Here is a 23483-nt window from a genome sequence, read left to right on the forward strand (position 1 = left end):
CCAGAGAAGCTGTGGCTGCCCCATCCCTGGCAGTGTTCAAGGCCAGGTTGGACACAGGGGCTTGGAGCAAGCTGCTCCAGTGGAAGGTGTCCTTGCCCATGGCAGGGGCCTGGAGCTGAATGAGCTTTAAGGTCCCATCCAACCTAAACCATTCTGTAATTCTATGATACCAAGAGAAAGCTGCTCCTGAACTGCCTGGGTGCTTGTTTTGCCAGTGGGGAGCATAGTGCAACTCCACTAATGGATTTTCATTTTAGACCTCTGAAATGGTGAGTGGTGACCCCACCTTATTAAAAATTCCATGTGGTCCCTTTGCCTGTGAAACAGTGTGGGGTGATGGTGGTTTTACAGGTACAATTATAGCAGGAGCACCAACAAGGGCTCAATTTACAGCAAAATCCAAAAACAGTTTTCATTAGCTGGAAGCTTAGAGTCCAATATGCATCTCACCTCCTGTATCAGAGATGTGTTCCTTTATTGAATAGCCATTTCCTTCATCAGTTTTCCTTTGTTCTTCTGTTAAGAAAGGCAAAGAACCAAGGACCTCTATGTTTTTATGAAGTGTTAAAATACATGTTGTCTTTGTAGTGCTGGCATTGTTCCCAGTGGGCCCTATTACTTCAATTAAGCTTTTTAAAGTAAAAATAAATATCTAAACCCTATAGACAAACACGCCTCAAAATTAAGTTTGATAAGCAATTGTACCTTGCAGGCTACCAACTGCGTAAATAAATAATGCTTTGAGATCCGAATGTGGTTTAAAGTGGGTTTTTCGGGGTTGTTTTTTGTAGGGAACGGGCAGTCAACACTTCTCAGCCTGGAACACTCCAGCTTACTGTGGGCAACCTGAAACCAGAGGAAACCTACACCTTCCGAGTGGTGGCATACAACGAGTGGGGACCAGGAGAGAGCTCGCAGCCCATCAAGGTCGCCACGCAGCCAGAGTGTGAGTGTGCACAGCAGTGGGGTCTTGGTGCGGGTGGTAGCAAGAGCTGGAGGGATGAGCTGCAGCCCTGCAGCACTTATAGTGCAATGGTTTAAGGTTTTCATAGAGCTGCTCTTAGAAAACATGACCCAGCCCTTATGCACGGTAAATAAAACGTTTTTTCAGTTCGTAATAGTTCTTGCAGAGCAAGACAACTATTACAGCTATTACAAGAACTTAACAGCAGCGTATTGCTTGTTTGTGTCATGACTTTGGTGATCACACATCACATCTTCTATTACGTGACAGCGTGAGTGATACCAAAAGCAGTGCTATGGTACATAACACTTTGGTTTCCTACAAGGAAATATGATAAACTGGATGGAAGATAACACAAAACATACATAAGGAGTTGGTTTTTTATAAGGAAACATGAAAGATAAACTTGCTGAAAGATACAGAAACTTTCTACTGGAGAAAACATTTTGGCTTATCGGTGTTTAAAAGCAAATATTTTTCTATTAGTTAATGTTAACAGTAAGTGTGTTTTATATTCCTTTGAAGCAGGTGAAATCTTTCAGTAAACACTTTTTCTCTATGTCTGATTTTATTGTACATATTTGCATATGTCTAGTCTCCAGAAAGAAAGAAATTCCTTCTGGTTGTGTTTGTTCTATTGCAGTTTTTCTCCCTTGGAAGGTCCAAGAAGGGCTGTTGTAGAGAGAGGACTGAAACCTTTTTGGAATCCTTCCATGGCAAAATGAATTATTCTGAAGAGTAGACAGTGAAAATGGGATTGGTATCTAGTTCTCAGCATCGGGATGGGTGCTGTGTGTGGTATGGATGGTCATTAGACTGCTTTGGCGAACTGTAGGGGAAATGGTGCGATGCTGAGCTGCTTTTGTGCTCAGCACAGGAGTCCCTGACAGAACGCACTCACCCTCTGTAGTAAGGTGGAAAACTAACGCTGCACAAAAGCACAGAAGCTGTTTTACATCGTCACACCCTGCTATGTTCAGAAATCTACTGAAAGGCAATATTTGTCTGAAAACCCCTCGTTGTGTGAAGATAACAGCTGTGCTGTAAACCCTGAAATGTGTTTTCTTGATTCATTGCTGCAAGTGAATCATTGGGAGCTAGGTAGAGGAGGTGGGAATAGCTCTCCACGGGGGTGGAGAGGGAAAAGCACTTGGAAGCAAACCCGGTGATAAGGCAAGCCTCATGGGGTAGCTTTAGGTGGCTTTTGAACCGTTCTGTTCCCTTCACAGCTAATCTGAGCCCCAGGAAAGGTGTCTATTACGGCTAGTGAGAACATCTGCAATATCGCCTGGGCAGGCAAGGTGTGTTGTGAACAAGTAGAAAAGGGACCTTTCAACTCACATTATTCTGTGATTTTTTTTGTGTCTTTAGCTTTGTTTATCACAAAACATGAATTTTACTCCCTGTTATCACTTCCCAAACCCCAAGAGTGGCGATGTTAGTGAAAAATCACCCGAGATATGGCGATTTCTATTTCTCTCAATGGCCTTAAATTTTAGATACGTCTTCAATGCCTGCCTTTATTTGCAGTTACTGCCATGTACAAACAGAAGCAAGGTTGTACCCCAGCCCTTTTGGGGAAATAATTCTTGAAAAGGAAACTGTGGCTGCCCCATCCCTGGCAGTGTTCAGGGCCAGGTTGGACAGGGCTTGGAACAACCTGCTCTAGTGGAAGGTGTCCCTGGTGGTGGCCTGTGGAACCAGATGAGTTTTAAAGTCAATCCAAACTATTGTATGACTCTGTGATCCTCTCGAAGTCAGTTTATGAATCTGAGCCTACTGAAAATAAGGTAGTAAGTAACCATTAGCATATTTTATCTGTTAGCAATTTATCACTGCTTAGACACACACTCACAAATGTGCATGTACACATCTCTGTATGTGTTTGCAGTCTATATATATATTGTGTATATATATTTACACAAGCAAAATAACATTTCAGTTAGGAAAATACCTTCCCCCTGGCAAAGCTGCAATGAAAATCAGGCACCGCTACCCCCTGCTGATACCATCTGAAGCTGCCGCACCACAGTTACCAGCTCTGTTTTATATGTGGCATAGACATTTGGAATATCTTTCCTATTTAATAACTTCAAGATTTCTCTGAAGTGTCAAGTTTGAGCATGTAGAAAATATTGCATTCCATTTTTCTTTGTGCTTTTTTACTGTTGACCAAATTATGTTATCATTTTGAAACAACTCTCGGTAGTCCTGGGAGGCAGTCAGCCTCTGTGTGGCTGTCTTTTAGAACATGCTGTAACTATCGTACAATAAATTACATGGCTGCACATAAATTGAATTTTCACATTATTTGAAAGTATCAGAAGTATTATGCAATCTGGCATTGTTAAAGAAGAAAAAGCTGATGAAAAAGGACATCTGAAATTCATGTCTGTCAGTGCCTGTTTCTAAAAGTGCATACATTTGCTCAGTAATCAGTTTAAAAGATCAACAGAACAAGTTCCAGCTTTCTGAAATAATCATCTGGAATGTATGGGCTGGATTTATATGAAGGTTTTTGTCCCCAGATTAACAACCCCTCCTTCCATTTTTTTATTTTATTTTTCTTTTTAGCAAACTACGACCCCTTTTTCTCTGCTTTTATGGTATATAATTTCAATACAGTATTATCAGTCCAGATTTAAATCCCTGACTGCTTAAGCTATGTCTAATCTTTTCATACCACATGTGGAGACTTTGTGAGTTATTATTTTGGCTCCTCAAGATGCTGTTAAAGCAGCTTGGTAGTAGAGAATAAAACAAACATCTATACTCACAAGGAGGATTAAAATTGTCCACACTAGCTTTGAAAGTGGTTTCCCATTGTAGGACCAGTTCACCTCTTTTCACAGCCCTCATGAATTAAAAACAGTTTCCTAATGGATCTACGTCTCCCTGATGTGTGTATTAGTTGGTGAAAGATAGATAAGATGAATCGGAAGGCATGTCTGTGTGCCCCGGAGAAAACTAACGCTCTCGCTTCAGCCTCATAAAGTCTCCTCTTATCATCGCCATTCCAGTGAAATCAGTGCAGTGCGCACTGACATGTCAACTTCTACCCAAACATCTTTAAGGGCTTTATAAGGAATAATTAATTACTGTATCTTTCTGAGGTAAGGAAATGGTATTATACCTACTTAAGAGAAGCCCAGCTGTGTCCCCATATGGCTACCCCCTCTTGCACTACACTGAGGAGCAAATCTCTGACCCCCTGAGAGAGGGAGCAGCAGGGAGGAACTGTGCTTCCCATCCTAATATCCCGAAAATGGGAATTCTGAAAAAGAAATAGAGGGTTCAGACTTAAACAGGAGAAGTCTAGGTTAGATATAAGAAGTTCTTTACTGTGAGGTGGTGAGGCACTGGAATGGGTTGCCCAAGGAAGTTGTGAATGCTCCATCTGTGGCAATGTTCAAGGCCAGGTTGGATGGAGTATTGGATGAGATGGTTCAGTGCGACATGTCCCTGCCCAGGGCAGGGGGGTTGGAACTGAATGATCTTAAGGTCCTTTCCAACCCTAACTATTCTATGATTCTATGATTTGGGGTGGATTTATGCAGTGATCAGGGCATTTTGCAGTGGTTAGAAGGTGATATTTCTTGAACAGGAGACTTGTGTGTCTTTGGCTATTGAGATCCATGCTTGCCTAGATGCTTTTGTAGACATTTTCAATTCCCATTACAGGATGCTACACCTAACCTCAGAAGTCTGTCACTTTATTCTTTTCCTTTTTTTTTTCTCCTTATCACTCACTGGCTGCACCTGAGATTTCCTGCTAAAACAACTAGCAGGAAGAAGTACCATCAATACTGCATTAGAGGAATAGCACCAGGAGCTATTAAAGTTTTTGGTTTCATGGTGAGGGTTTTTTTTTTTCTACAGGTTTTTCAGTGGAGACAGTATTCTTTGAAGTTGTTGCACAGCAAATGTTAAAAAGACATAGAGGAAGTTGCTACAGCAATCTCTTTTGACATACATCTCTTATACAAATGTCAAACCTGCACAGAAAATTAAAAGGCCATTAAAATTAATGCAATGAAATTTCATATGAAAAAGCAAGGAAAGAAAGGGATGTCTTTAAAGCCCACATAGATGACAATTTTTCAAACAATAATCTCCTCCATATATGCTGATCTGTGCAAGTTAAATTTGCAGAATAAACATGTGCTGAAGTAATTGAATTTTCTAAAGACTTCTATCAGACCCATCCCTTTGAGACACCAGTTCAGAGATGGTGCCAGATTGTTCACTCCTCAGAGCTGGTAAGGGTTCTCAAACAGGGCTGCACCCCGCCAGTAATGGATGCTGACTATTTCAAAGAGCTCTAATGCCACATTTGCACCCTACTCAGCTATTTTGGGTACCAGTTTCAGTCACGATGATAATATTGATGCTATAAATGGTGCTAAATGGTCTCACCTTGCACTAGCCCAGCCCCTGTGTCCAACCTGGCCTTGAACACTGCCAGGGATGGGGCAGCCACAGCTTCTCTGGGTACCCTGTGCCAGCGCCTCAGCACCCTCACAGGGAAGAGCTTCTGCCTAAGAGCTCATCTCAGTCTCCTCTCCGGCAGGTTCAAGCCATTCCCCTTGGCCTGTCCCTACAGGCCCTTGTCCCAAGCCCCTCTCCAGGTTTCCTGCAGCCCCTTTAGGCACTGGAGTTGCTCTAAGGTCTCCCCTTCAAGAGCCTTCTCTTCTCCAGTCTGAACAAGCCCAGCTCTCTCAGCTTGATGATCTTTCCAGGGCAATTGCAACCTGAGCTATTAATTAGGTCCGTGACTTTTTTTCTTTCCTTGCTCATGCCCAGGTAAAGATCTATACAAGCTGCTTGAAAAATTTTCTTCATGACAGGGATTTCCCTGTTCATCAAGTGCTGGTGTAACAAAAATCAATAATTTTTAACAGACTTACAGGTAGTAACAGACTTACAGCCCATCCTGCATCAGCTGTCAAAGCGACCAATAGAGGACATGGCAGTCCTGCCATCCATCCATCCATCCATCCATCCATCCATCCATCCATCCAACCATCCACCCACCCATCAATTCTTTTTCAACATTGAATATATTATTTTAAATTTTTTAAAAAGTCTGCCTAAGTCTTCATTTGCACTCTGCCAAATTTTGTGTGTACAGAAAGGTCCCCAGAATAATGACTTGGCTGCTTTGCTTTTGCGCAGTGTCCATTTTTCAGGATGCAGAGCTATTTCTATATTTATATATATATTTAATGTATTTCATATGTTTATGAATATATAAAAGAGCTGAGGTGGGCAGAAACCTAAGCATCTCTGGTGTAGTGCCTTGAGAGTGAATTTTTCTTATCATTTGATGAAAGGGTGAAGCAGTACTGAAAAATGTTTTCCATGGAGTCATTAATATCCTCCTCATTTGGATGTATTCTTCCATAATGGCTCAGTAAAATACACCCTGGGGTAACTTTATGCCATTCCTGCATGGTTCTTTAATTTTATGAGTAATTTATGTGGAGCATTGTAGGGGGGAGGAGGTTTTCAATTGCTTTAAATGAAACATCTTTCTTTCTAAAAGTTGGGTAGACATGAAGGAAAAGGTGGAGGTGTCTCATTCTCTGTGTCTTATAATCCTGGATTTGGCTTCTCATCCACTTTTTTCCCTTTGCTGTTTTGTTGGGTTTTTGTGGGATTTTTTGTCTTCTTATCTTTCTTCTTGAAAGAGTAGATTTGCTTTAGTCTCAGCTCTTGTAAGTTGCTTCATAGAGTCCCAGACTGGTTTGGGTTAGAAGGGACCTTAAAACTCATCCAGCTCCAACCCCTGCTATGGGCACTGGAGCAGCTTGCTCCAAGCCCCTGTGTCCAACCTGGCTTTGAGCACTGCCAGGGATGGGGCAGCCACAGCTTCTCTGGGCACCCTGTGCCAGTGCCCCAGCACCCTCACAGGAAGGATCTTCACTTTGCAGAAGGCTGATGCAGGAGCAGGATGAGGTCTAGTTCTAATCTACTGGTGACGTCCCCAGCACAGTCTGGGTAATGCTCCTGCCCTGGCTCTGCTGTCATTAGTGCTGCTTTCTGCAATGGAATATACAAATTTAGATGCCCTGTGCATATCTGTGGTATGAATTTTATCTTCTGCTTCTATTGTGTTTATTTACATCAGGTTGAAATTCAAATAAAGTAGAAATTCGTTTCATTTTGTGGGGAATCTGAGCTGTTTTCTTATGGAAAGCCAGCTGCCAGCTTCTGCTGCCACCTCTTACACTGCCCAGACACCTCTGCTGCACTGTGTCTGGGTCTGTATGTGCTGCGGGGCAGTCAGGCCAGCTTCTGCTTCTTAGATACGTTTAAACTGGAGTCGGGTCTGGTTAGTAGAAGCTGTTAGCATTGATAATTGAGATTAAAGATCGCCTCATGTTGTTTTATTCTTCAGACTCTGGCTAGCTTTAGTGCCATGGTCTTTTTCTCCACCTTTTCTTTCAATTCCCATGGAATTTCTAGTTTTACTTGTGGAACAAAATGCAGTACCTTAAGCTAGATTCAGTTACTCTATCTGCACTTCCCTGATGAAGATGTGGTTCATTGTGTGTCATGGGGAGGCTGATTAAGAGTTTCGTAAAAGGACATTTACAACAAGGAGGGTTTAAATAAGAGAAAATTTTCTATTTATGCTATCCTGCTTCCTAGAGACTTTAGAAAAATATAGGAAAGGAGGAGAAGACAATATTCAGCACATCTTTTTTGGAGCTCAGATTGATTCTGACCTTCCTTTTAGAGCAGCAAAAATAGGAGCAGGTGAGTATGTGGTCAGTTCTTCAGTAGTTCTGTAAATCTTAGGATGATTGGATTCACAAAAACATTTATTCTGCTAAAATTTTCCAACTTCTGAAATAGTCTCAAACACTGAGGGTATTTCCACCCTGAATCTTTCACCAGTCATGCTGTTACCTTTCTGCCCCAACTCTGTCCCCCCTGCAGCCATGTGCTGTAAGGGAACCTGGTGAAATACTCATCCAATCCCAGCTGACCCATAGTGCTGACTGCAGAAGCTCTCTGAAGTTGAAGTTCCAGCTGGGTCATGCAATGGTGTTGAGCAGTGTTCTGTTCCTGTGTACCATCATCCCTTTGAGTCTAAAATGGCCACAATGGTGAAGACATCCTGGAATCTTAATCCTTTGAAGATATCATGAAAGCTCTTATTTTCTGTGAAGGCAGGTTCAGGTTATTAATAGTGGGAGCATTTGTTACCATCTTGGTATACTGTGAGTTAAAAGTGAAAACCAAATCAAACCCAGAAAATAAAATTATTCCTTTTCAAATTGTCTTGGATTCAATTTAAAGTACCACAAATTGCTTGCTGTTCATCATTCATCTTAATTAACTGAAATAATGAAGTCAGAATCTTTTCTTTTGGAGGTTTTGTTTAGTCTATTTTTTTTTTTTTCTGACCAGCTTTTCTGCCTCCTTTGAAAAGTGTAAGTCTCATTAGAAAGTTGCATTGTTATATTAAATAATTGTAATTAAAAGTGAATTCAAATGCCTGTGCATTCCCTTCATGAGACTTTCGTAAGTCTTGGTGTCCTGTGATTGTGCTATGATTTCTGCAGAGGAAGAAATGCAGTAAACAACGAATATGTATTGTATCAGATGTGTATTAATGTATACTGAATTTTATATCAGATGTACACTGAAGTGTAATTGCTGCACTCGTGAGTAGGTACCTCCATAGCTTCACGCTGAGGACAGAATTACTGGTGCATTCAACATGATGTGAATCAGTGACAGTCTCAAGGGTTGTTTTCCTTCTGATTACTGACACGGTCACCCTACCAGGAAGACTTTCTCTTCTGAGACACTGTCGTGATGACTGAGGGTCACTCAAAGAATCACCATCAAAGGTATTAGCAAGGGTAGTTTTAATAGGAATTTGTGAAACATGAGAAGGAATTAGAATTAATTTAGAATGTTCAACCTGGAGAAGGCTGTGTGGAGACCTCATAGCAGCCTTCCCATATCCGAAGGGGGCCTATAGGGATGCTGGGGAGGGACTCTTCATTAGGGACTGTAATGATAGGACAAGGGGTAATGGGTTAAAACTTAAACAGGGGAAGTTTAGATTGGATATAAGGAAGAAGTTCTTTACTGTAGGGGTGGTGAGGCACTGGAATGGGTTGCCCAGGGAGGCTGGGAACGCTCCATCCCTGGCAGTGTTCAAGGCCAGCTTGGACAAGGCCTTGGGTGGTATGGTTTAGTGTGAGGTGTCCCTGCCCATGGCAGGGGGGTTGGAACTTGATGATCTTGAGGTCCTTTCCAACCCTAACTATTCTTTGATTCTATGATTTACACAGAGACCAAAGATGCAGAAAGGTAAGGGAGACCCTCCCCCTGAGTCACAAGGTTAAGAGTGGATCCTCTTGCTTTCTAAACTCCTGATGGAGCTTTAGTGCAGCTAGGTCCAAATCTTAGTCCCAGACTTGTTCAGCTGTTCACATCTCAAGGGTTACATGCGTAACCACTTAGGACCGCCTAAAGAGTCACTGCTCACGATAGCAGCAAAAAGTGATCTTACTAGGATGTTGTAAAAGTACTGGTTCACCAGAGATGGGGTTTTTGTACAGTGTTTGACCTAGCAGCAGTCTGCAGTGTTAAGGTGAATAGCAAGAACCTCCTCTCCTCCCAGTCTGCTGAGCCTTGGCAATCTGATGGTTGGTGAGGGCTCTTCCAGCTATTTCCAAGGGGTTTTAAATAGTACTGAATGAAAATTTTTTCCAATTGTTTTTAACAGATCTTCTTCTCTGCCCATTTTCATTAATTTGAAATTCACTTGTGAAAGAATAGTGAGGGTTTTTTTTATATTTAAAATTTTTTTCTTTGTGCTTCTTTAAAATTATTTTGTGTTTTTTTTTCATCAGACTTTTTAAATATAGTTTGAGGACAGCAAGTTAAAGGAAAGGACCAGAGTTTTGGGGATCACAGGAAATTGTGGTGCTGGAGGCTCTTGTATTTTGAACTACAAGAAAAACAATTCTTAATTTCTTTCCTTTTTTTTAATTAGTGAAAAAAAGTGTTTTATTCTGTCATTCAGTATGTAAGAAATTTAAAAAGCTTATACCAAAATTGGTGCAAGTAAAAAACAAAAATTCTAGAAAATAAATACTTTTGTTTGAAAATGTAATTAATGGATGTTTCAGTAATGGAATTACTTTGCTTCATTTCTCTTGCTAAGAAAAAAATTGTCGCCCTTATTTCCAAATATCTTGATGTCTCTGAAGACCATGTTTACCAGGAATAACCTACTTCAGTGAAAATACTCCAAATGCTCTAAATGAGAAAAGGGATTTTCCATTTCTGAGGTTTTCCTGTGCCGCACACTCCTGCCTTTTAGTGGCTAATGGCGGAGATTGATATGAAGAAGCAGCCTCATAGCAGCCTTCCAGTATCTGAAGGGGGCATATAGGGATGCTGGGGATGGACTCTTCATTAGGGACTGTAGTGATAGGACAAGGGGTAATGGGTTAAAACTTAAACAGGGGAAGTTTAGATTGGATATAAGGAGGAAATTCTTTCCTGTTAGGGTGGTGAGGCACTAGAATAGGTTGCCCAGGGAGGTTGTGAATGCTCCATCCCTGGCAGTGTTCAAGGCCAGGTTGGACGAGGCCTTGGGTGATATGGTTTAGGGCAAGGTGTCCCTGGCCATGGCAGGGGAGTTGGAACTGGGTGATCTTAAGGTCCTTTCCAACCCTAACTATTCTATGATTCTACGATTCTAAGTCAGTGCTTGCCACCTAATCATTGCTTTTATAAATAATAAGCTTCAGTGGCAGGAGGTACGTCTAATTCTGGTCCAGGTTTGCTGAGATGCAAAGGCACCATTATGTGAGCAAAATACTTTGCTTTGACTGACTTGACAAGAAGGAACAGAAAACTATAGCCACTCTTATCTGGAAAAAAAAAGAAAAAAAGAGATTAATATATGTTAATCAAGTATGCAAATAAAGCCATTTCATCATTTGCATGAAATCTCCATATTGATAGGTCCTTGATGTAAAGAGTGATGCAGAGGCAGAGGCGCAGTGGCAGTGGCAGTGACTGGATCCCCTCATCCAGGAGCAGTGTAGGGCGGGCAGACAGACCACATCAACACCCTTCTCTGTGGCAGGGTTTACCCTGCATGCAGATGAGATGGCAGTTTGGGGATGTGGGTAAGTAAGAACCTGCTTGAACGAGGCCAAAGGAGGCCATGGAGATGCTGCGAGGGCTGGAGCAGCTCTGCTCTGGAGCCAGGCTGAGAGAGCTGGGCTAGGGCAGCCTGGAGAAGAGAAGGCTCCTGAAGGGGAGACCTTAGAGCAGCTCCAGTGCCTAAAGGGGCTGCAGGAAAGCTGGAGAGGGGCTTTGGACAAGGGCCTGTAGGGACAGGCCAAGGGGAATGGCTTGAACCTGCCAGAGGGGAGACTGAGCTGAGCTCTTAGGCAGAAGCTCTTCCCTGTGAGGGTGCTGAGGCGCTGGCACAGGGTGCCCAGAGAAGCTGTGGCTGCCCCATCCCTGGCAGTGTTCAAGACCAGGTTGGACACAGGGGCTTGGAGCAAGCTGCTCCAGTGGAAGGTGTCCCTGCCCATGGAAGGCCATTGGAACTGGATGAGCTTTAAGGTCCCTTTCAACCTAAGCCATTGTATGATTCTATGAGAGGCACTTGCCAATGATGAAGATGTCACCCCACCTGTATGAGATATGTCACAGTTGGAAGCTCTTTCACACTATCATCCATTTTCTCCATTGTTGCATCCCTCAAGGAAGTGTTTTGATGCCGTAGTCCTCGGACAGCATGGTTGTCCTTTCCACTTGCTGCTGGCGAGATGCAGGACAGTGTTTCACCAGCTAGATTTGGCAAGTACCTTTGGCACTGCCTGAAGTCCCTCTGGACTGGAGCACTGGTGTGTCATTTTGCTGAGATGGGTACTGGGATGTACTGGGATGCGTTTGTCTCCCTTCAGCTTTCTTAGAACAATGGCTATTGTGGCACTGGTAATGACCTGGAAATGAAATAAGTTCACCAAGCCTGATTTGGGCACAGGGAAGTGACCAGCTCAGTGCCTCCAGCTGATCCAATGCCACTAAATCTTATCGAATAGTGGTAGAAAACTCTTCTGAAACCTTTTATCAGAAACAAGATTACCTCTATAAAGAGACAGGTTTTATTTGTAGGACAGCTGTGTGTAGAGACCCGAATTAGGCTCGAGGTCTTTTGTGGCATCAGTTCTATGAATTTAAGGGAGGGATGAGATCTGAGACAGAAGCAGGCAGTTAAACCTCTGTAGGTGAGCAAGGGAAGCACTCCAGCCTACTATCCCTGGGGAGGGACAAATCCCTTAAACAATTCACGTAGGTCCATTGGCCCCTTTCGTATCCATTGCATCTGTGGTACAGACAAGCCCATGGAGGTGTTTGATTAACCATCTGCTGAGCTCCCATCAGGAACCTGGGTGCTGTAGTCACCAGTCCTGTCTCACCAGGAGCTGGCAGGGTATGAGGTACTCAGCCACAACCACTCTGGTCTTCTGCAGTAGCACAGCATCAGGAGAAGGTCGAAGGGAAGATGTCCTATAAAATGAGCTGCTGCCAAGAGTTTCTAAAATAGCTTTGGATATAGGAATTGAAATTCTCTTTCAGTTCTGTCTGAAATGCATTCATCTTTGTTTCATCTGGGCCTTTCTTCCTACCCTAGAAATCTTGCAGTATAAATAGGTAAGATAAAGAATGGGTAGGAGATATATTATTATGCCATTTTATGGGAAGGAAATTGAAGCATAAAAGCATTAAATTATTTATCCAAGCTCCCTCTGGAAGTCGGAGCAGAGCCAGGATTGCTGTACCCTGTGTTTCTGTGCACTGTTTCTCAGAATAAAAGGTTGAATTTCTGTCCCTGCTGAAGTCAATAAGAGGTGCTTTTTAGTTCTGTGGATGTTATCATTTCACCTAAGTGCATAGCAGGGCCTCCAGTTCTTGTAAATGCCCTTCCATTCAGAGAGGTTTTCCTTCCATTTTTCAGACCTCAAACAAATGCAGGGCATGTTTCAACACCCAGAAGCAGATGGATTTTATAACAAAAGCCTGTTTTCAGACTGAATTCATCTCACTGACTGCAGAATATGTCTTTGTTGATGGCATTATTTCAGTGTTCACGTTTTCACCCCATATTTGCTCTCAAACAGCTTATTGACATTAATGAAATCTTCATAAATTTTGATTCTCAGAGAGATCTTCCCCCCAGTGCAAACTAGTACAACAGACTTCCTCCCCCATCCGCAATCCTGTGGCTTACCTGAAACAAATACAGCCCGTCAGCACGGTGTAAAAATAACAGTAGGAAATGTTTTTAAATGTTCTCTTTCCGAGGTTAGTGGCAGGGCGGACAGGTTGGTTGCACCGGTTCAGCTCCTAGAACTGTGCACTGAGATACATACTGAACTGTTTGAATGACAGGCCAAACAAGGATGGGAGCAAAAATGTGAGTGCTGGAGGTACTTTTTAAAGTTTCTCCGTTAATGAGGTGCCTGTGAAGGAGTGAAGCGGCTTCTGCTGCACATTTCTGGCCAAGGGCTTATTTGGCAGGAGTATTTTCAGTTGGAAGAAATGTACAACGATCATCTAGACCAACTGCCTGGCCCCTTCATTGCTGACCAAAAGTACAAGCATGTTGTCAAGGGCATTATCCAGATGACCTTTGAGCACTGACAGGCTTGAGGCATCAAACACTTCCCCAGGAAGCCTGTTCCAGGCTTTAACCATACTCTCTATAATGAACTGCTTCCTCATGTGCAGTCTAAACCTCTGCCGGTGCAGCTTTGAACCAGTCTCATGTGTCATAGAATCATAGAATGGCTTAGGTTGAAAGGGACCTTAAAGCTCATCCAGTTCCAATGGCCTTCCATGGGCAGGGACACCTTCCACTAGAGCAGCTTGCTCCAAGCCCCTCTGTCCAACCTGGCCTTGAGCACTGCCAGGGATGGGGCAGCCACAGCTTCTCTGGGCACCCTGTGCCAGCGCCTCAGCACCCTCACAGGGAAGAGCTTCTGCCTAAGAGCTCAGCTCAGTCTCCCCTCGGGCAGGTTCAAGCCATTCCCCTTGGCCTGTCCCTACAGGCCCTTGTCCCAAGCCCCTCTCCAGCTTCCCTGCAGCCCCTTTAGGCACTGGAGCTGCTCTAAGGTCTCCCCTTCAGGAGCCTTCTCTTCTCCAGGCTGCCCCAGCCCAGCTCTCTCAGCCTGGCTCCAGAGCAGAGCTGCTCCAGCCCTCGCAGCATCTCCATGGCCTCCTCTGGCCTCGCTCCAACAGCTCCACGTCCCTCTTGTGCTGCTGTCCCAGAGCTGGATCAGGACTGCAGGGGGGGTCTCTGTAGATGGCAAGAATCCCCTGCCTCGACCTGCTGATCACTGTCATCCTGTCATTGCGTTCCGGGATAAGAAGGTACCACCATACTCCCATCTTCCCTCTTGGTCCAGATTTGGATCACTGGAACATTTGTGGTATCTGGTGATATACAAGTCCCCTGATCTCCCTTTTCTCCCCAGACTCCTGCCTCTCCACAGCAGGAGTGTGGAAGAGGACGCATTTCCAAACCTCCTCTGGTAGAAGCACCCCCAAAGAGGAATTTTCCCTTCACTGTAGAGTTCAGATCTGAGCCATCTCCATCCCATCACTTGGTGGCACTATCCCTGGTCCCACATTCCTTAACAAATCAAAGAATACTAGATTCATGCATCCATCTGTGGTGCACAGCTGAGCATCACGTGAACAGTTAGAGGGCAAACTAATGAAAACCAGAAGACTGTGAAAACATAAATGACAGCTACTTCCAAAAGATGTCTTCACCACCAACTCCTTTGGATAACACTGGAGACATCCATGGCAGTCCTGCCAAATAATTTTTATGTCTTCAGAGCGTGTCCAGAGTGGGTAAGCAGGGTTTGCTGAGTTAATAATTACACTGTTCTCTGGAGTTGCATCTTTCTGTGCAGCATTGAACCAGATTTTAATGAAATATCGTTAAAGCTGTTAACTACAGAGAAAGAAGGGAGGGGAGAAATCAAAGGCACAATCAAAGCATGCACTCTATTATCAATAACTGCAAGTGGCTTCATAAATGTTTTATGTTATAAATGTTTTCAGCGCAGATCAGCACAGAACCAGCTGTTTAATCGAAGTGAAATGTAATAACAAGAACATTTTAATCATTGCATTTCATTATAGAGAAGAATGAATCACCAGGAAAAATGTTTTAAAAAGCAGCTTTTTTTAGCAAATGGAGATGGCTATACTGATACAGAGCTGGAGACCAAGGAAACCTAACTCAAGTTTAACAGGCATATTCCTTTCAAAGAATTGGGTTGAGATAAGTGGTTTTATTTTCCTTATAAAAGCGTGGTGCTGGTACAACCTCTCTCCTGGGAAAGTTTAATGTTTTCTTATACTTGAAAGGATTCAGAGCATAAATGGCACACTTAGTCCAGGAGACCCATGGCCATTAGGTGGGAGATTGGTTTGGACTAGGGGCAGTAAAAGTCAAGACCCCTGGGACCAGAAGGAGAGAGAAAACTAGTAGGACTGTGAACTTTTCACCTCGTTTTTAGGCATTCAACTTAAAGACAACTTCGAAGTCATCTTTAGGTCTCTGCCTTATTGTCCACAGGCTGTCATACATAATTCGGCATCAATACACCTTAGAGCCCGAGACTGGAGCCCATCAATAGCTCTGAAAGAAAGTCGTTATCTTGTGGTACAGCTTGATGTGACAGTCTTGGGGTAACTGACTATGTGCCAGAGCTGTGCTCAAGGAGCTCAGGTTCTCCTCCCCGTGGTCTCCACTGGAGCTTTGGTATGAGCCAGATTCCCACCATCACAGGCCGGGTGGCCTGGGGTGCAGAAGGCAGAGCTTCAGAAACTGATAAAGATGTCAGATTTGAGAGCTATGCTTGTCATGTTTAGGCAGTTGCCAAGCAATTTGTGACGTAGTTGCCTGCATCCCTATTTCAGGCACTTCTGCCTTGCTTATATCTTACTAGCTATTATTATCAGAAATTTGACTAAACAATACCAAAGAGGAAATGTCTGTGAGAACAGTGAAGCTCATGGGAGTAGATACTGTGTTTCTGCAGGTTTTAAAGAGCAGTTGATTTTGTGAACATATGGTTTTAAGCAACTGAAAATGAGCAGGGTCAATATCAGAGCCTCTCAACGAGGAGATGCTTTATTGGCATAGAGAGAGGCCTGTTGTTTCTGCTCCTACACTACGTCAAACCTATGGGATTTCTAGAGGTCTTAAAGGCCTCATACTCTACAAGCAGCGAGGTCTTTCCAGCAGCTATTGCCTTATTCAAGCTGTGGAACCCCAACTGTGAGTTCCTCTGGGTCTGCTGACCCCAAAATCAAAGCTGCATTGCCTCAACTCGCACTCTGGAGGTATGGATCCAAATGCCACTTCTCCTGTGGCTTCCAGCTTGCCCTGTGTCCGTGGTCCATCAGCAGCCAGCACAGGACCTTTACTGTGAGGGTGCTGAGGCTGTGGCTGCCCCATCCCTGACAGTGTTTGGGGCCAGGTTGGACACAGGGGCTTGGAGCAAGCTGCTGCAGTGGAAGGTGTCCCTGCCCATGGCAGGGGTTGGAGCTGGATGAGCTTTAAGGTCCCTTCCAACCCAAACCACTCTGGGATTGTATGATTCTATGTGCAGCACTGCTCTGTAAAATGGAGAGAGGGAATGAGCTGTGGATGCTGTCTGGAGTCACTTCACCTATTGCCAGCTGAACATGACCTCGTTGGTATTATACAGACTGCTGGCAGAAGAGCTCCAAAACAGCCCAAGGTCAGTTGAATTTGTGAACTGCTGGACAAGCAAGACATAACATTACCATAGGGGACAGCCCTCTTGGCTTGGGCCAGCTTAGATTGGAAACAACAGTACCATTCAGCAACGAGTATGTTAGGAGCACAAGTAGCCATTTCTGCAATAGTATATACCTAGAATGAAGGTATATATCTGGTGCCTATGTTAAGTATCATCTCGGAGCCCCAGGAACATTGGCTTTTGGGGCAGTGTGAGGCATATTCTTACAGCATAGTGTGAATACAGCTATTCACCCTGGTAACACAAGATCAGCCGCACTGACAGCTAACATTAGCAACGGCAGAAAAGGAGTTCATGCGTATTTCTAAAATCAGTATTGGATTCAAAAAAACCCAAAGCATTCGACCATTTCTGGCTTTGGACCTGATTGCTTTTACTGCTGTTGAATAGGAGAGATTCCACCAAATAGCCCCAGACTTGGCAGTTGTGAGAGCAGCATCGAACTCTTTGCAAGCAATTGTTGTAGCTCCTATTTCAGCAACAGTCTGAAGTGCCAAACCAATCCTTTGTGGGAGTGGAAGGGCATTCTCAGAGGGAAGGGTGACTCTGAATATATTGAAGCATTATGTGGAGCCCCAGTAAGAGAAAAAGCATCTGTTATCTGCCTGACCTCTTTCCTTTACCCTTTTTTCTTAGAGAAACAATGCTGTTAGTTGCAAAAGACTGACTTTAGAAGAAACATGATTTAATGTCTTGTTTTAATGGAATGTAAAGCAGTTCTAGGCCCTGCATGCTATTTAGAAAAAGAAAAATTTAGGGAAAGATTTAAAACTTAATGCCAATTTTCAGGAGATTATTATTTGACAGAAGGGATCAGGAGAGATTATTAAATGCTTTGTGTGTGCTGAAAATACTGAGACCTTAAGCACATTAGAGTGCCTGTCAGAAATAGAATGAAAAAGAAAACTGGGCAAAGGAAAGAAAAATATATTGAATGTATCTACGCTGCATCTAAATCTGAAATTACTTGTGATCAAACGGTATCTGTGTGTTGCCGACACCATGCCTGGGCACTTTTCTCCAATGCTCAGCCCTGCAGCCCATGTCCTGTGGGAGAGGGTTGGATCCAAGGAGCACAGGGTCTGCTATTGCTTCTCACCACACACGGTTTACAATGAAGATCTGTTAGTGTGAAGCTGCCTGGTAATGGGGATGTAACTGTGCAGAAATGTCTTCAAGAGGAGCTGTAATTCTGTTATCTGTCATGCATGCAACAGCTTGTGAGTTTGTTTTATGCCACAAGACACTCCTTATGGGAAGTGGAAAGGTATATTTGGTGCTGAAGATTTTCTGCTTGGCTTTTCGATTTGCCACAGTTATCCATTTTTGCTCTTCCAGTTTTGCTCAAGTTCAAGATGGAGGCACAGACTTGTTGTAGATAGCCTTACCTCCAAACATCAGGTGTCATGGGGTTTAGGTCCAGCAGAGCCATGCAGGGAGTGATTTTGTGGAGAAATAATGCTGGTAGTTGCAGGAGTTTATTAAGCTTTTTTAGCTCTTTTGTTTTTGTAAGTGATTCAAGCTGACGTCCAAAAGTGTGATGTGACTGATGTGTGATAATTTGCATCCAGGCTGAAATTGGTGCATTTTAAGACACAGTCATTGGCAGGGGATTTGGACTACATGGTCTCCAGATGTCCCTTCCCACCCTAGCAATTCTGTGACTGTTATAACAATAGGTGACCTAGAATAGCTCCCTGAGCACTTATCAGGGATTGTTTTACCAAACAAACCGAATAAAGGATTTATTTCATAATAATAAATCATGGAAATGCCCCATCCCTGGCAGTGCTCAAGGCCAGGTGGGACAGCGCTTGGAGCAAGCTGCTCTAGTGGAAGCTGTCCCTGCCCATGGCAGGGGGTTGGAACTGGGTGAGTTTTAAGATCCCTTCCAACCCAACCCAATCCATAATGCTGTTCTGTGAATCTGTGATTGGTTTGTGTTGTCATTTCAGGAGGAGTTAAGAGCTTATTCAACCAGCAGCATGACCTAGTGTCAAGGCTGATCTAAATTTTACATTTCAAATGCTCTCTACTGAAGGCTGACACTACTGCAAGCCTCTCTGTTTTCAGAACTAATCAAACCAGGTAATAGTTTCAAGGATGGGATACTTTAGCACTTCTGTTAATGCTATTTGGTTTGTAAGATGAGCTTGTTACAGCCCTGCAGTTTTAGTAAGTGATGGGCACCTTGCAAACACAATAATACTATTTAAGAACAGAACTGAGAATACATATTAATGTTGAAGCTTTTGGCTAGTGAGGCCAAACTTTTGATGGCAAGTTAGGGGTTGCAGATGATGAGAGGTCTCTGGTCCAGCCCCTAACACAAAGCAAGTCAGCTTCAAGATCAGCCCAGTCACCAGGGCTTGATGTGAAGAGCTCTAGGATGTCTTCTGACCCAATCCATTGTGCTACCAGATTTCTGGGGCCTTGCAGGAGCAATTTCATGCCCCTGCTAGATGTGGTGATACCAGCCTAGAGCCCAGCCTTTGTGATCTCCCTTGCTCATTAGAGCATGCCAAGGAGTCTGCCCTTAACGCTTCATCTCAGCCATCAGCTGTGATCACTCAGGCAGCTAAAATAGAGTGAGCAACGCTTAAAGAAGTTTAAACAGACAGCACAAACAGCTTCATGTGCACAACATGAGCAAATATGCTAAGTAAAAGCTAACAGAGGGATCTTGAAGACAGTTGCATGCTAAGAGAAACCAAACCCTGCTGCGGTGCACCAGATCAATTTATATTTTAATAGCACCAAGCTGGTACATACAGAGATGGGACAGAAACACACATAGCCAACTGGAAAGCTCTCAGTGTGTTAATGAGATGATTGTAGTGTGTTGGTGCTTGCCTGTGAGCTTTCCTAATGGCAGTTGTTTGCTACAGCTGGTCTTGGATGATCAGGTTTGCAAGTATCTGGTTTCCTACTACCATAAAATAAATGCATCTATTGAGTGGTTTAGATATCTGTGCCAATTAGTTCCCAGAAATTCAATTTAAAGATGAAGTTCATCCTCTGAGCCAAAGGCACCTAGTTGTAGCATAGCTGGAACAAGCCTTTTTCAGTGTTCCACAGAATCAATTTGATGTGTTCATGCTGCTAAATCTGCAGCAAGTCTTTTTGCAGTGCATTTTCTATGGGTTTATCCACGGGTTTTCCATGGGTCCCTTTTGTGTTCTGTCTGGATTTTCTGAGGGGCTGAAGATTTGTTGTTGTGGGCACCCCTGGAGGTGTATCCTGGGCTGGCTCGTGGTGGGTGATGTGGGAATGGGGTTTTCACGCTGTCCTTTCCTTTCTGTGCAGTGCAAGTTCCCGGGCCGGTGGAAAACCTGCGGGCTGTGTCTACCTCACCAACCTCGATTCTCGTCTCCTGGGATCCTCCTGCCTATGCCAATGGCCCCGTCCAAGGCTACAGACTCTTCTGTACAGAGACAGCGACGGGAAGAGAGCAGGTGAGCAATGACCGGAGTGGTTCTTCTCCCACTGTGAAAAGGAAGGGGAGATACTTGTGAAAAGGAGATGTTTGATGTTGGCATCTGCAGGTCTTTAGAAAGACTCAGAGCAAGAGGTTTTACAGATAAATACTCCATGGTAGGTAAACTTTGCATGGAGCAGTGATAAAAGAGCAAATCAAGCAAAATAAAAACGTCCACCAGTATAAAATGGGTTCAGAAGGTGGAAGAGGCACCCTGTTATATATCAATCATCCCTCAGTTTTACACTGAAATTTCAGAATAATGCTGAAGAGCATCTAAAGACCCCTTAGACTCCCCCTGTACATTGTGCAGAGCTATCACTGCATTGATGGCAGTTTGTACATGTGGTCTTTGTAGGATATAGATTTTTAGTTGCTGCTTGTAGCTCCCTTCTAGTAGGAAGGTAAAATAATATGAATCCAGGCTAGAAATTATATGTTTTCTCTCCAGATTGGCAGATGCTTACAGTAAAAATTGCTGTTGATGTGCACTTAATTACACTCTTAACTCTGCCATGAGCACATGCTTTTGAGGGGCAAACAAGCAACCTGACTTTCTGAGAAACTGCTCAGACACTTCCCACTGGCCATTTAATGACCAGTTTTTGATAGGAATGCAGCAGTAGCTGTGGAGCTAGCAGTGGAGGTGATGAGTAGAGTATGGCTTTAAAAGGTTGTTAGCAAAAAGTACAGCAGGGGAGAAAGTGAGATGTCTTTTTTCTGGCCTGATAGTACATGATAATGACAGGCATCAGCAGTCTTGTGGCACATGCTTCAGTATTCCCGCGGGAACTTTTATACCATCCCCACTTTTTCTGTGCTTCCTTTATTTTACTTCCTCCTTCGGTCTGAAATTCCCATTTGACTCTTTGTGTTTATTTTCCTCTTTCCCTATCATGTAATTGTGGAGTAACAACAAGGGGCTTAACTACAAAAAAAGAAACTTTTCTCCTGCACCCTATGGAACTAAACACAACAATTAGGTGCAAAAGTCCCCTCCGTGCCAAAGCTGTGGGCAGGACTGCGGATGAGTGCTGAGAGCCGAGCTGTAATGAGCCACTCTGTCACAAATTGCCTTTTATATCCACTTAAATAAGTATTTCACTCTACTTGTCAAAGAGTGAAAAGCTCCCCTCTAATCCTCTCATCCCCTGGCACCGCTGCAGCACTGGCTGACACGTTTCCCCTTGGTTTATTGTCTCTGTGTGCTAGCACGTGGAAGTGGATGGGCTCTCATACCGGCTAGAGGGGCTGAAGAAGTTCACCGAGTACACCCTACGCTTCCTCGCCTACAACCGCTACGGCCCCGGCGTCTCCACTGAGGATGTGACGGTCACCACGCTTTCTGACGGTGAGTGGGGACAGAGGGGGCAGGTTGTGCCTGTTGGTTGCAATTATCAGACTTCTTCTTTTGCCACCAAATCTTGGGAGAAGCAGCAGTGAAGCAAGGAGGTGTCTGAATGTGCAGGACAGAAATAGGAGGTTCAGTACATTCCTGGAGTGGTACCCTCTGAGCTGGTGCTCATCTCCAAGGATAACTGGTTCGTTTCATTATTTCTATGTCTAGTGATAAGGATGATCTACTTCTCTATTTTCTCTTTAACCTAAGCACAGGTGTATCCTTTGAGCATTCCAACAGATGCTGTTTTACTACAGCTGCATCTGAAGAGCCAACTGCCTGGGTTTTCCTTGTGCTTTAAACACAAGCATAGCAAACGTGCCAGGGCTTCAGTATCTGCTCGTCACACTGGCTGCACCAGCATCCCTCCCGAGCTCGTGCTGTGCTCCTGTGGCTTGCAGGCTCCAGGAGATAAATTGACTTGTACCTTGCAGTCAGAAGCACTTAGTTATGTTTGCTATCACGCCTGACTCCTCTTGAAGTCACTGAGCCTCATCCCCACACCTGGCTAAAGCAGAAATAACTTCATTGGAGTCATTTGAGCTACAGAAGTATAAAAACTATACAAATGGAGGGAAAACTCTTTCAGAAGGGTTGCTTGGAGGTCACAAAGCAGAATCTAGACTGGAGACAGGCTCCAGAGGCTTCAGGGATGTGCCAGCTCTTGACAGAGCTCCACAGCCAGAGGGGATTTTTCCATAACAACACTTTCTTTAAAGGTGACATGAGGTGGGCAGTAAGCTTTTAAAGTGAGGTTTATAAACAGCTGATTTTCCTTCTGATAAAAATTCAAGCAAGTTATTTTCATTCATACATATAAAGCAAGGTCTGGATTTTGGGTTTGGATCACTAATTTAAGGTCATTTTCATGGGGAAAAAAAATGTTTACTTTTAAATGAGAGTATAAAATCAGGGAGTAGGCAAGAAATATGTTGCTGCAGGCTTCAGCTAGGTATGCCGAGCTTACCGGGCTTTTCTGTCCTCAGAAGTGCAGCACATAACCTGTGCTAATGAGCACATCCAGAAACAGAGCCTGATGTGCACCTCAGCCACACGAAAATTTCACTATAAATCACAGAATCTTTGAATCCCAGCCTGGTTTGTGTTGGAAGGGACCTTAAAGCTCATCCAGTTCCAACCGCTGCCACGGGCAAAGACACCTCTCACTAGACCAGGTTGTTCACAGTCCTGTCTAACCTGGCCTTGTACATTAAAGACATCCTCCATTCTATGACAGAGGAAAAAAACCAACCAAACTGGATGAAGAACCAGGGTGACTGAGATTTATCCTTTATATTTGCAAATATTTATCTAATTTTGTTAGAAATTTAATAACTCTCCCTTGTTATTCTACCAAAAAAAGTTGAAAAGCTGAAAATTTGTACAAGATTAAGAATGGCAATATTCTGTCTGGTAGCTCAGTTGCTTCTGAATGGTCCGTCTGATCAACTAAAAATACCAGTTTCTGGACAGTGTTAGTACAAGCTGTACAGATACTGAGGGAGCTGGAGAACCTCAGTCCTGTTTTAATCTGTGTTGTCTTGGGCTGTAACTTCAATAGGATTCATCTCCAGGACCCACACCTCGGCTGGCACTGTTATTGTACGTTTGACACCTCTACAATATTTTTTTCAACTGCTACTTATGTCTACCCAGCAAATTCAGATTTCCCTTGTAATAGAGGCTGGATCTTGGCAGAATAAATTACTTCACACTTATAATTATAAAAACAAAAGGAAAACAAGTGAAAATGAATATTTTGCATAATGTATGTAGATT

General features: G+C 43.6%; 1 protein-coding gene across 1 annotated transcript in view; it reads left to right on the forward strand.

The window, feature by feature from the left end:
- Nucleotides 1-791: 791 nt before the first annotated feature.
- LOC133216144 (netrin receptor DCC-like) overlaps nt 792-23483 on the forward strand; it is a gene marked incomplete at both ends in the record, with an annotated part of 29183 nt that continues 6491 nt past the window's right edge. The window contains 3 exons of the mRNA XM_061360590.1: nt 792-946; nt 20134-20282; nt 21518-21656. Of these exons, the coding sequence (XP_061216574.1) occupies nt 792-946; nt 20134-20282; nt 21518-21656 (443 nt within the window). The remainder of the gene's footprint in view (nt 947-20133; nt 20283-21517; nt 21657-23483) is intronic.

This window comes from Neopsephotus bourkii, unplaced genomic scaffold (assembly GCF_033783945.1).
Source record: "Neopsephotus bourkii isolate Nb327-2 ecotype Australia unplaced genomic scaffold, CSIRO-AGI_Nbou_v1 NB_1034, whole genome shotgun sequence".
Taxonomy (NCBI): Eukaryota; Metazoa; Chordata; class Aves; order Psittaciformes; family Psittacidae; genus Neopsephotus; species Neopsephotus bourkii.